This window comes from Fistularia commersonii, chromosome 13 (genome assembly GCF_037954325.1).
Source record: "Fistularia commersonii isolate RoL2024-O1a breed Wild chromosome 13, RoL_Fcom_v1.0, whole genome shotgun sequence".
Lineage (NCBI taxonomy): Eukaryota > Metazoa > Chordata > Actinopteri > Syngnathiformes > Fistulariidae > Fistularia > Fistularia commersonii.
This window is the reverse complement of record NC_141296.1, coordinates 10,634,540-10,648,619: the sequence shown is the minus strand read 5'-3', so window position 1 is coordinate 10,648,619 and position 14,080 is coordinate 10,634,540. Positions and strand designations below refer to the sequence as shown.

At 36.8% G+C, this 14,080-nt stretch overlaps 1 protein-coding gene across 4 annotated transcripts in view; it reads left to right on the top strand.

Moving 5' to 3' along the window:
- fam13b (family with sequence similarity 13 member B) overlaps nucleotides 1-14,080 on the top strand; it is a 44,724-nt gene that overhangs the window by 16,226 nt on the left and 14,418 nt on the right. For all 4 annotated transcript variants that reach the window (XM_086157967.1, XM_086157965.1, XM_086157966.1 and 1 more), the window contains exon 7: nucleotides 9,215-9,259. In XM_086157967.1, the coding sequence (XP_086014093.1) occupies nucleotides 9,215-9,259 (45 nt within the window). The remainder of the gene's footprint in view (nucleotides 1-9,214; nucleotides 9,260-14,080) is intronic.

The window sequence follows — 14,080 nt, the reverse complement described above, 5'->3', positions numbered from 1 at the left end:
ACCAAACCATTTGCTGACCCTGAGCTCTTAAATGTATGGAACTAAGCCCCGAACATGACAATTACTTTTGTTTTTTTGACCCAGTCACATAGTTTGTCTTCATTATGTTATTAAAACTCATACTAGAAGTTTTTAAGATGTGTTTATCAAATTTTCTGCAACTGCTGCTTTTCACTATGTAAAAGAAGATCTTGGTAGGAAAGAATGGCATACCAATTCAGAGATTTATTGTGCAAAACTACTTTTTTACCTCAGATACACTGACTTCTACACATTGTTAATTTTTCATACTCCAAGTCATTTATGGGACCATCTTGTTACCAGGGAGTTGATGTACCGACTGCTGTTATCTTTAGCACCACTGGGAGTTGAATGTCATGTTATTGCATTCCAACATTAACTGATAGCCACAGATTTTAATTATTCACTGAAAGAAATAGATTGCTGTGGCTGATTTTTTTTCCATTAAGACACAGACACTTGTTCAAGCAGAAAAGCGTTGGCAGGGTGTTGGAAAGGGCTGAGATGTTATGGTGAAAAACAAGCCAGGAAAATAAATGATGCTGTTGTGCCTATGACAACAAGATCTTTGCCACTACCATAGAGCAGCACCACAGTGAGTTTTTCAACATGAATACCAACTTGGTGATGCTTCGATTGCCGGTTGTTTTGGTGGTATTCTGCTGCATTGCCTTTGGCATTGTGACTAGATAAATTTAAGAGGTCAGAGATTTTCTTTTAAAATTGCTCTAAGGAGCCATATAAAAAAATGATTGAAAAAAAAGAACTTACTACTGCTATTTGAAAGCAACAGCTTGAATTTTCCTAATTTTCCACTTATAAATCAAAGAAATAGAAAAAATTGAAATACTCATATTTCAATGCTTTAGGAACACTATAGTTTTATGAAACAATAATAACCTTCTTGAATGTATGAAAGATAATAGTGTTCAAAGTATGGCAAAGTATGCCAATTTAACCAGGTATTTTTTTAAGTGTCACTAGTTCATTTATGTATTAAATATTCTCTAACATGCACTGTAACTCTTATACCTGAAGTTATTGACAGCCTTTGCTCATTTAAAATCTATATATAATCCTTGTATTTCTCTTATGATCTTTCTTCTCCATCACGCTCACAGTTGATTATATTGTACCTGTTAAAGAATTTTCCTGCTTTTCGAATGTGCACATTTTGTAATGCTGGATTGTAAAAGTAGATTAAGAACATCAGTAATGACTATGTGCAGAAGGTGTATTTTGCCGTTAACAGGTCACAAGGTGGCATAGTGATTTATTGGATATCCCCGTTACCTTACAGCATAGTCTAGGTTTTAATCTGCCTTCGTGTTAATACCTCAAATATTTCTTTACGTCCTCTATCCATGTCTGATAGAGGTGAAACCGGCCATTCCTGTTACATGTGCAAATGATTGACTATTTTGCATGTCCAGTGTGAGCCCCAACTCTTGCCCACAATTTGCTTAGATTGGCTCAAGCTCCCTATGAACCTCCTGTTACAACCAGTATAGATTATGAAAGAATAAATACCTTTTCACAGGTATCAAAATAAAGACAAACTGCCTCCAAAACTAAGTCTTGATTTCTACAGAAAAAGCAGCAGCTCAGTTGATTTTCTGCCTACTCTATTAAGGAATTTTTGTTTGAATGGTGCTGTATGTCATATTTGTTCTATTTAGAAAAGGTCAAAGGTAAGCATACCTCTTGGTATTTAGCAAAACAGTCATCTGCATGTTACACATCAAATGTTTTGAATTTCTTTGCATCTGAACATCTATGCATTTTTATTAACAGAAGTGTTACCCATATCACTTTTGGTAAAACACCTGCAAACTGACGGAGAGAGGCTTAGGCGCACCCGCAGATGATTATTTAACTGGAGCAAAGCTTAATAAATTGTGTCATGAGCAACTTGTTAGTCAGTTACTTTCCTCTTTCGAAGTATAATACAGTGGTTGGATGGTAGTTATTTGTCAAATCAAAGCTCCTGTTGTTTTAGTTTTTTGGTCTGGTTTTTTTTTTCATAATTTTGTTAGTCAAGAGAATCAGACAAACACGTTTTGATTAGCCGAAGCAGAAAAAACTAAACATGACCCTCTTTCTTGCATTATTTTACATACTTGTTTAAATTTCCAACCGTAACCATCACCTCACTTTACATCCAGAGCTTGGCACAGTTTTGGGTACTATATGTAATTTGATATACTCACTGACCTAGATAGCACATTCTCAACTGCTTTGCTCTGACCCACAGTACAGCAAAAGCCTCCACATCAGGTCCTTCACTCATGTTTCTAAAACCGTCACAGAAGAAGAACCAGAATAATTGTTTGCATTGCGCTTGTAAATGTTGCTGTACAGCTTACAGCATGTCTGTACTTTGTGTAAGTCACAACAGATAATAGTTTGGCAAATCCAGTCGCAGGATCAAGAAGGACAAATCAGCATTGAACTGTTGCCAAATCCAACCAGAAGGACTGTTGGTAGAACACATACCTCTGCTAAACCCCTTGCATTCCTTTATATTAATCACACTCTACATAAAACCATCCATAACCAAACCTTTGAAGCCCACTGGATCAGTAGCTGACTTGTCAGCAAATGTTTGAATGTTTTTTTAAGAATCAATTCTTTTTCACTTTTTAGTTCTGAAACATTTGTGATTCAAACAGGGAACTGATAGGAACAGGAGTCAGCAGAAGCAGAACCAGAAATGCTTAAATTCAGTTTAATGGGCTGAAATGGTTTTTTGAACAGATAAGGCAGTGTACATTTAAAATGTCTTATCATCCAAGGTTAGCGTGATCACACACTGTAAATATTCTTTGTATCAGTTCTCAAGGAATAATTTCAGAAAATTATGTTGTTGTTAGGTTTGTGCTTCATTGTCAAATGTTCAGTACAGATTTCATGAGATCAAGTTCATTTCCATTTGACCTTCTTTTCTAGTGCTTAGCAAAGGCTGGTATAAGCTCTGTGCCAGTCTGATTCTAAAGACACTATCCAATTATAAGTGCTCTGGTTGATAAACTCAGATTTTATTAGGCGAAAGTGAACTAACCTACTTTCATTTAATGTGAACTTTGAGTTCTTGATAAAGATGGCCACAAATATTAGAGAGGAACTATGATATTGCATCTAGATAGAATGTCATCATCATTCTCGCATTTTTATGCTCTCCTTTTTTCCCATTTCCTAACACAATTATACCAGTCAGGTGCTTGTACTCTGATCCCACCCTAACTCTGTATTATTGCTTCATCCCTTTATGGACAATAATGCATTTGTGCTGTAATCTGTTCAAAAGTCGGCTGAATGAAGGACTAACATTATAGAAGCTTAAAGATGATTACATAATGGTCCATGATATTGTGTGTACATGTATGTGATGTCCTTTCAAGTGATAAGGATTTTGTGTGTGTGTGTGTGTGTGTGTGTGTGTGTGTGTGTGTGTGTGTGTGTGTGTGTGTGTGTGTGTGTGTGTGTGTGTGTGTGTGTGTGTGTGTGTGTGTGTGTGTGTGTGTGTGTGTGTGTGTGTGTATGTGTACGTGTGTGCGTGTGCTCATGTTTATTTGTAAAATGTGTGTGCGCGCTCTTATGTGCGTGTTTTTCGAAGGCCACTGAACCAGATTTAAGAACTGCTGAGTTTATATTCACAAAGGAGGTACCAGAAAATTAAATCCCCTCCCAGTTTCTGCCCGATGATTGGTTCACAGAACTCTTTCCCTCTGTCTAATTGGTTCCTACCGTCCACCCCTCCCTTCTTGTTGGTCCTCTCAGGGTTGTTGCCTGGTTACATCAGAAACTCTTATATTTGAGCGGAGCACTGGATGTTTACTGCAGCACTTTTACAGACAGTGCGCACCATAAGACTGGCTCGCTCACTATTCAATAAGTACAGACGCACACAGTAGCCCAGAGGACTCTGCAGAATGCACGCTGGCAGTGCCCTGACTCTAGGCTTGCTGGAATTGGCACGGACAATGACACCTCAGAGTGCTCAACTGGGATATCCTAGCCACTAGACGCAAGGTGGAATTACAAGAGCTGAAAAGACAAGAAAAGAATCAAGCTTCACAGCTGGATACTGCTCCTGTCGGAAATGTGCCAGGTGTTTAACAGGCCAGAAGAAGAAAAAGATAGAATTTGTGTTGACATTGGTCACAAGTCAAGTTTGTCTCACTGCTGGAAATTCAGGAGGGAAAATTACAAAGACTAAACTGGACTTAACCTAAATGTGAGGCTGCTGCATGCACCTACTGGCAGAGAAAACAAAGAAACTATCGGTCAGAGCCAACCTTATTTACATAATAGTCTCACACTGGAACAGCTCTTGCCCAAATAAAAAAACATTTTCGAAAGAGGCAGACATCTTTAAAGACTAAGTACAGCTGGAAAAATGAGAATGGCCTGTGACATTCTGCTGCAGAGGTAAACATCGGGGTAATGTAACATTTCTCTTGCTGGAATGCGTGATCTGATGGGTGAATGATTTGATATATTATAAAATGTGGTGTAACTTGAAAAATGAATGACTTAGCATTGAATGGGGGTGATAATGGCTGAAAAATGACAACTGGACACACGCAATAATGCATGACCATGTAAATGGCACATTAAATGAGTAGCGTCGAGTGATTGAACTAAACCGCACACTCACACTTTTTTAATTATGTATGGGCAAATGACAGGAAATGAAGTTGGATTGTTGTTTTTTCCTCATACTTTTGTTCTCAAGGATAGATAAAACAATAGAGTGAAGAAGAAGTCTGTCTGAGCAGAAAAAGATGAGGAGAAATGGGATATGGTTTTACTTTACAGCAGATATTATGTTATGCAATCTAAAGTGGGGGATGGTAGAGAATGTGTCAGCAATTTACTACGGATAGGATAAGCAAATGGGTGTTTGATCATTTTTGCCAACTTGAGCTGTCTCGAATATGCTTTTAATATCTCTATTGAGGTAGGTCAAAATTTATTGTCATTTTTTATTTTTAAGAAAATAAATGAAATCTTGTGATAGCAAGAAATCTATTAGCTTTTAATTAAACAGTCAAAATGAATATTAATGATTGGTTTTTTTCTCAGTTGTAAAAGTCTGCCTGTGTTGTTAAAAAAAAAAAAAAAGATCACTCAGCATGTTAATCCAAACAAATTTATTTTCTTGTGAATCCTATTCAACATTTCCCTTCTCAGATTTATGGCAACAGTAATATACAGTTTCAAATATCATTGGGCTATATTAGCACCCTAAAAATAGCTTGAAGGGTAGTAATATGTTATGGTAATGATAATATTACATTCACAAATGATAATTGCTCCTTGAGAAAATTTAGATAGGTATTCTTAATTTTTTTCAGAATTCTCACATTTTGTCAATTGAAACATTTTTAGGCTTTCTTGTCTCACAATGTCTATCCTTCATAGGAATCTACTTATATGGTACCAAGCCCCTTGTGACCTTGCAAATATGAATAACTGAAGGTGGGATGAGAAGCTATACAAGGGTCTGTATGTTGAGTCATCAAGACAGGATATTTCATTATTCACAGGCTATGTTGCTGGAGATTAATTAAAAGAACATGCATTAGGTAGCAGCTGATGAAAGCAAATACACAAGTCATTTCTGTGCAGAAATTCTGTATACAAACACTCTTCTCTGACCAACTCTATGTTGAAACTGCGGTTTGTTTTAACCCAGTTTCAGTGGCAGTGGGAAGGGGTGTTGAGGCAATTTAAGATAAATACTTTGATTCCCTGAGTGTTTTTTTTTGGGGGAGGGTGAATTTATGAAATGTTTCAGGGTTGTTTAATGTGGACAGAAGTTATTAAAGGGACAGTGTTAGTATGTCTGATCAGGTTAGTGACTGAAGGGAAGGGTGCTTTTTTATGTGATGGGTTTATGTGTGTGCATGCGTGTGTTTGTATGTGCTTGCTTTGTGTGTGTGTGTTTGTGTGAGTGTGTTGACTGCAGCAGTAGATTCCAGCTTGGACACAGCAGAGTAAGAAACATTGATGGAATTACAAGTAACCTCAGACTCACTTTACACATTCTCACACTTTTGTCTAATCAAACTCAAAAGCTTTTTCATAAGTAAAGTAAATCTATCATTGACCTGTATTTTCACCAACAGGACTGAATTTCTCTGTTGCAAATTGAATTTAGTTTCTTAGCCACAGACTATCAGATATAGTTCTGAGATATTTGTGCCATTTAAAAACTGAGGTCAGTGGGAATGAGTCAGACGATAATACGGCAAATTTAGCCAATTCTATATATATATATATATATAGTATAGGTACTCACACAGTAGACTCTATTGTTATTTGATTGATTATATAAGAAGGTTGTGTCAGCTCTGTAGGTGCTATATTATAACATTTATATTTACAACTCTATATTTTTCTTTTCAACCTCCACTATAAACCCATCGTCATTTCCATGATTGAAGGACCATTAAAATAGCATGAAACCATAGGACAATGTTAACTGAAACCAAAAAAATAAATTGAGCAAATACACAAGTTGTTAAATAGATGGATTAGTGTCATGGCATTTGTTATCTCATGAGTACTCACATAACCCAGGGTCAAGTTACAATTAAAATGAAGACACAAGTGCATCAGTAACTCTGGTTGTACTGGTCCACCTTGAGAGATAAACCCACTGTCCTTATGTTGATGGATCTGGTTAGCAGACTGCAGATTATCTAAAATGTGATTTGCGTGAATCTGGCACGAGAACAGCAACCAGTTGTCACACCAGATGACCCTAGCTTCGAGCTGATAAATTAAAACAAAGCTATTATCAAGTTTACTATCAGTGGTTAACAGTGTAACAACATCAATAGCTTCTAGTTTTGTCCTTTAACTAAAAACAATTCAAGCGAAAATTATTCACTGTATTATCTAATCAGAATTTGTATACATTAAATTGTCACTTTGAAATATTTCTCCATGTAAATGACATTTAGGACATAGTGTGACTGTGATTTGTCGTTATGGCCTTATCTGTCTTTGGCCAAAGCAGCAGCAGCCGCAGCAGAACCTAGAGACTGGAGCCGATCTCATCCGACTTACTTGGAGTACTTTTGAAAGTTGAGCCTTGATCTGTCTATGGTTTCTTGGCATCTTTGCACATGAAGCAACTTTTCTGAAGGTTACAACAGAAATAGATACTTACTTATACAGTTTGTTACCAATCGGGTTAAATAATGGAGACCCATTAACAAATGTCAATATTCTGACCCATATAATAAACACACAAATATGAGACTTAATTGCTATAGAAAAGTCACACAGTTTTTTTTAACTCATTATGTTAAGTACAAGCTGAAGCTGGACTCGTGATTGTTTTTTCTACTTTCCATATTTGTGCTTTATCAAATAGAGATATTCTAAGATTTGATGTATTTGCCAGTTCAGTCGTCTGACGTCCATCCTTGATTATTGTAGTGATTGTGATTTAAGGCCAAGGGGTTAGGTTTTGATTCTCTCTTTATTTCATTGTGCTCTTGACAGGAGCTATATTTTCAGAAGATCCCTATGAAGATTGTCATTTATAAACCCTTGGGCACCTTCTGTTGTCAGAAAGGTTATCTAAAGCTCCACTTGGATGCTTTGGGAGCTCAAGGAGTGCATTAGCAACCCCTAGACCCCCACAGTTATTTTTTAGTACAGGTTCTCGGTTGCATAATGATGTAAGGTCATACATTATCTCTACTTTGGGCACATGAAGCTTGTATAACATCCTCAAAGACCCTATCAGCATGTGTTATTCAAACTGTAGCCACCCAGTGGTTAGGGTTAGTCCCTTAGGGTGCAGCACAGCCAAAAACCCCCCTGTCAGATTTTATCAGTGGTTTGAAGGAGCACTTACGGCTGCAAGTGGCCTACAAATAGGCCGTCCCTGTCGAAAGGGCAGTTTGCAGTTTGTGGACACAATATAAAGAACATGTTCAGATTACAATCTTATATGGATTATCAGAACCAAAAATATTTGTAAAATGAAGGAGTTTGTGGAGAGATTTAATGAATAACATCAAAGTATGTATGGTCGATCATCTAGAAAAGACCAGATGAGAAAAGCAAGCCGTCCTGAATTTTAATCGATAGTATTCACAATTCATTATCACATTATTTTTCACTTGTATACTTAGAAAGCTTTTTGATCATTCTGCAATACCTGTGTTTGTCTAGGTCTTCCTTCACATTTAGTGTCAGGGTTATACTTTCATAAAACTTTAAATTTTTTTAAGGTCAGTTCACTGCAAAGGACTTGGAGACTATATATATAGCATGAAAAATGCCATGATAAAGAGGAACAACAGCAGATAGGGCAGGGTGATGAAAGTAGCGTACTAGAATCGGAGGGCAAGATATGAAGTATGGAGGCTTAAACATTTGTGGTCAGCCATCAATTATTCAGGATGAATAGATATATCCGATGAGATCCTACTTGTGTGTGTGTGTGTGTGTGTGTGTGTGTGTGTGTGTGTGTGTGTGTGTGTGTGTGTGTGTGTGTGTGTGTGTGTGTGTGTGTGTGTGTGTGTGTGTGTGTGTGTGTGTGTGTGTGTGTGTGTGTGTGTCAGTCAGCTGTTCTTTGTTGACTATCCAAGTCAGTTACACACACTCAACACACTATCACAATATATATATATATATATCACAATATATATGTATATATATATTTAGTGGGCCTCTGCACTTGGCTATAATTTAAACGACCTTGCTTTGTGTCTGTCGGGTGTTACATAAATCTGGAGTCTTGGCATTCCTGTCAGTGTGAATGTTTTTAGGACAGGCTGCTGAATCAACAGACAAATATTAGACTCCTTCCTGTTTCATTGGCACACAAGTGCACATATTGTTACTTAGAGAGAAACATCAAATACGAAATATCTGCTCACATAAACACAATCTTCGATCTGCTCAGCCAGTTTTGTACTTTGTAGCCAAAATAACATTTCACCCAACTCCAGTGGTGCCACTGACTGAGACGTTGTGTAATCATGCATGTATTTTATGTATTGAGCATCATTTTACCATAATTGTCATTGTTCTTGGTGTTTTTACTCCTGCTGGCAGACACCCACACATACTCCTTCCAAGGTCAGTTTTTGTCCGTCCAGGAAGGGAGTCTTAGCCCATGTGATGTTCTAATTATGCCTTCCTTTTCTCTTCTTCTCTGTAGCTCCCACCTCTCTCCTATATCCATGCTGCCTGCTGACTCTGCTGAGTAAGTCCAGACACACACTTTCTCCAAATCATCAGTAGAGGAATTATTTCAGAAAACCACACTGAAAAGCATACTGTTCAAAGCAGAACCTAATCATGACTGTGGACATGGACAAGCTTCCTTAAAATATTGGACCTGGAGGAAAGATAAACTATCCATTGTCTACTCCTTATCCTACTCAGGGTCGTGAGGGATGTTGTAGCCTATACCACCTGCCATTGGGCGAGAGGTGGGGTACACCCTTGAATGGTTGCCAGTCAATCCCTGGGCCACATAGAGACAAACAACCAGTCACTCTCATTTGCACTCATTTGCACATTTGCAGGGCAATTTTCATAATTTTTCCAGTTAACCTGCTGCTTATTTTTGCACTATGGGAGGAAAGACATGGGAATTAGAATTAGTAGACTATCTAAGAAACAAATTGAAAAGTCTTTACATTTTTTAAATCTTAAATTTAGAAATAAACATACTGAGTAAGCCACCAACTGTTATTAATATGCATTGTCAGAACAACCAGACGAGAAAACAATCATACAATTTCCAAGAAACGCAGTAAAGTGTTGATTCACACACTTGTGCTTCTTGATAGAATGATCATTTAGTATCTGATAAGGCATGTAAGTATGTATGTTACCAGCATGCAGAGAAAACACCCACCACTGTGAAATTGGGTCACACTTTTCTGGCTTTCTGTGCATAAATGCAGTCCCACAGTCAGAGCTTAGTTTGATTGAATTTTATTTATTTTTATTTTTTTTTCTTGTTTGAAACCAACATACCGTGACACTTGTCTGATTTTTTTCATATTGGGAAAACTGTGCACATGGAGTTTTGGCTTTTTGCTCCACTAGAAGTGTAACAATGAAACCTACTGGATTGAGATTCTTCACAAAACACTCCTGGAAATGTTTCACAATTGACAAATTTACAAGAAATTAATAATAGAAATTCACTTTTGGAATTGAAAAAGAAATGCTACATTTGCTTAACAGTCTGAATGGACTGGATCCAAATACATGACTGTTAAATATAACTTTCTGATTAAATATACATATATAAGAATTTTTAAATAAAGTCTGTCCTAAATTGAAATGCAGGACTTGTTCCCCCTGCACTCAAGATGAGCTTTTTGGGCAAATGCAGGGTAACCTTATCTTTTAAAACCATCAGCATGAGGCAGAGATATTGGTCCTTTTTTTAGCAAATGATGAAATGCTCATAGGGAGGAAAGTACAAATGACTAAATTAACCCAAAATATGAGGTGCGTAAGACTATTTTCTCAAGAGACAAAAATAAAATAAATATTTAGAAGGGCAGGCAGTGGAGGGTTAACAGGAAAAAAGAAGTTTGGAAGTGTTGAACAAAGAGAACCGAGCAGTGAAGTCCTGTGCATGCCTTTGTGCTTTTTGGGCTTCACGGGTAGGATGTCGGCAATCACATGACTGTCAGGCTTCTCACTGCGTGCCGCAGAAACAAAAATTGTCTGTGATGTTTTATCTCAATTTGAGTTTGCAACCTGAAGACGTGCAGCTGAAAACAACCCCGGGGCCTCAGAGAACATCATGAAAACTTAAATTCAGTAGTATTCCCCTCCAGTTTATTGTATCAATAGCACAAGGAGATGAAACAACATAGCAGGGTTGCCCCGGTGGTCAACATAATTTTAATCAATGGCAACAGAAAATCATTAAAAAATAAAAGCTATTGTCCGTCAATCTGTGGCATACTGTATATTGGGCAAGATATACATTGTCTGGTGATGATTACCTCAGAAGTTTTTTCTTTGTTTAGTTTCTTGTTAAACCATTCATTGGTTAAATGTTTTGCCTGTGTGATTGACAGGGGCGCTTAGTGCTAGATTATTTAAAATGTGTCAGTTATTGGAGGACTGTTGATGATTACAGTTGTTTTTTTCCTCTATAACACAACATATCATTAGCAATCTACAAAGAAAAAAGAATTCTGGATTTGAGGCTATTTCTGCTTCCAGCAAAATACAGCTAACCTAAATTAAAAGTCAGCAAACATCAATCAGCTATACTTGTACTGTACACAAGCATGCTTTAGCACCTCATTCAGTCACTATAAATTAATTGGTTATATAGCTGACCTTGTGCGTGATTGTATAATTTTATAGAATAGAATATTAATCATTTCACAGTGGGGAAATTTCCGTTTCGCACGCAGCAAAGAGGTAGATAGTGGTAGTTTATAAGAATGTGCAGCAGTATGATATATAATATCACAAGAAATCTAAAAATATGCAATATAATAAAAAAGAAAGAAAGATAAAGACAATAAAAATTATATAAAATCAGTATAAACGTGTACAAAAAGTTGCAACTAGCAGCATACAACAATGTGAATCATTTCCACACTTTGGTTACCAGGATGTGCTACGAATGCTTCTCCTTTTTTAGATTAAAATTATCGGGCAGTAACAAACATATACCACTTGGATAAAATGGCCACAACAGTTGTAGCCACATTAAAGGGATGTTCCATTGTCATCCTTAGTTGTGTGAATCCACATGATATTTCTATGAGTTGATCACTTTCAAGCAGGGCAATTTGAGACATTTTAGTCACTGATAACATTCTTTGACTACTCCTTCTTCTTTTCACTTCAGCTTTTCCCTTCAGGGGTCAGCACAGTAAATGAATCTTCTCCATATAATCCTAGTCTCTGTATCCTCCTTTCTCACACCAACCAACTTCATATCCTCTCTCATTACATTCATAAATCTTCTCTTTGGTCTTCCTCTAGACCTCCTGCCTGGCAGCCCTAATTCCAGCATCCGTCTAGTAATATATTCACTATCCCTCCTCTGTACATGACCAAACCATCTCAGTCTGGCGTCTCTGACCTTTTCTCCAAAACACCCAACCTGTTCTGTCCCTCTGATGGACTCATACATGAACTGATGACATTCTTTCACATTCTTCAAAATGTTGGTTCGTGTTTCAAGACTCATAGCAAGAAGGTTCCTGGTTTCATTCCAACAGAAGATGTTGGAACTATATTTTTTGGAATAATTAAGGATGTGTTAACCTAGAAAGTTCCTATTTGACTTTTATAGGTTTCATAGCACCATCGCAACTCTTCCATGAATAACAAAGCAGACTTTGGACATTGCTCTAGGCTTTTACTCCTTGACCTCACAGCGAAGTTGAGACACTATTGATTATTCTTCAATAATGAATAGGCTAGTTATGGCTGTGTGTGGGGTCGGCTGATATGTATCAAACAGTCTAGTATGTTTCCACAAACTCATTCTGCTCTTCCCCATGAACCACCGAAAAGAAAAAATATTGGGTCGGTTGTGTTTTCTCTTACGCCGCTCAGCAAATATAAGAAACTGGTGGTTATCGGACTTGTACAGTTTATTCCACAAAAACATAGGTTCTTATTATTTGTCTCAAGAACCTTTGTAATCATGTTAAGTCTTTTCTTTGTCCTCCTACAACTAATATTTAGGGATCCACCATCAATTTTTTTTTCCCCCAAGAATATAAAACTAAAATAAACTAAATAAACTAAAAGTGTCCAGTTATGATCTTATCACCTCATACATATTTCTATGATCAAGAATATGTCTCATTTTGTATACACAAAGAGAAAATTCAATGTTGTTTTTTTTTTTTTTTTCTCTTCGGGCCTACTGTAAAACCTTGTTAACCTGACTTAAGGCAGATGAATTCCAGGTTTCTGAGAACAACCAGATTTTTGACTCATATCACCTTAGTTAAAACTTCCCTCCACTTGCTCCAACTTGTATTACGAGGTATTTAAAATGTTTACTCATTACAATCAGTTCCAAATTCGTTGAGTCTCTTGACACTGCACAGTCCATTTGACCCAATTCGGATGGTTCAGATTTTTTTCTCCTTCCATGTGGCAAAGACCAGATATGCCTTTGGAAAACCCTTTATACTGGGGATTTGAAGAATGCTATAGGTAGATAGATGCCTTATCTATATAGAAAAAAATATGGATAATAAAAATGTGAGTGATGTATAGGTACTTGAAACTTAATTCAGTATAACCACTCAGGAGTGCTGTTGATCTGGGGTTTTTGGTGATCTAATCTCACTTTTCTACAGCCTCCGTCTAAACATAGCAAGAATAAGCAAGAAGACAAGAACATGGTTAAACCTATAATCTTAGTAGATCCATGGTTACATATCAATGGTCACATGGTCAGAGTGTGGTGGCTGTGGTTACCTTTTATAGGCTTTCCTTTCCTTGTTTCTCTTGTCCTTAGGTTCACCTTGAATAATATTAATCCTTTAATACCAGGAGCAGGTTGACAGTTTATCACCCCATGTTAAATTACCTAATATGGAAAGAAAACCAATTTGAATTATAATTCGTTCCACAAAACACCTGATTCATTACAAATATGAAATGCTTATTGCATGGAGCTGCCAAACCTTGACTAAGAAATAAAAATCTGCCTTACATGGTGGTCAGACAATTAATCAAGCTTCTGGGACTATGTAAATATGCCACATGTACTGTGCTTATAAAGAGAAGATAGTGGCTACACTTGACAGATTACCCAATAGCTTTTTAACAGGGAAATATAAAGATGTTTTTTGGGAAAGGTTAGAAAGGCATATTTGCATTGTATAAATACAAGATAATTTAGAGGTTGGCTTGTTGTGGTAATACAGTAGCATCTTTAGATTGTTTTTTAGGTATTAGATAGTGCATGTATGAATACAGACACACTGTAAAAAACATGTTGTAATATTTCATGTAAAGTTTAATAAGATCTGTTTTCTCATTTATTTTTTATTTGGCAAGGATTCAT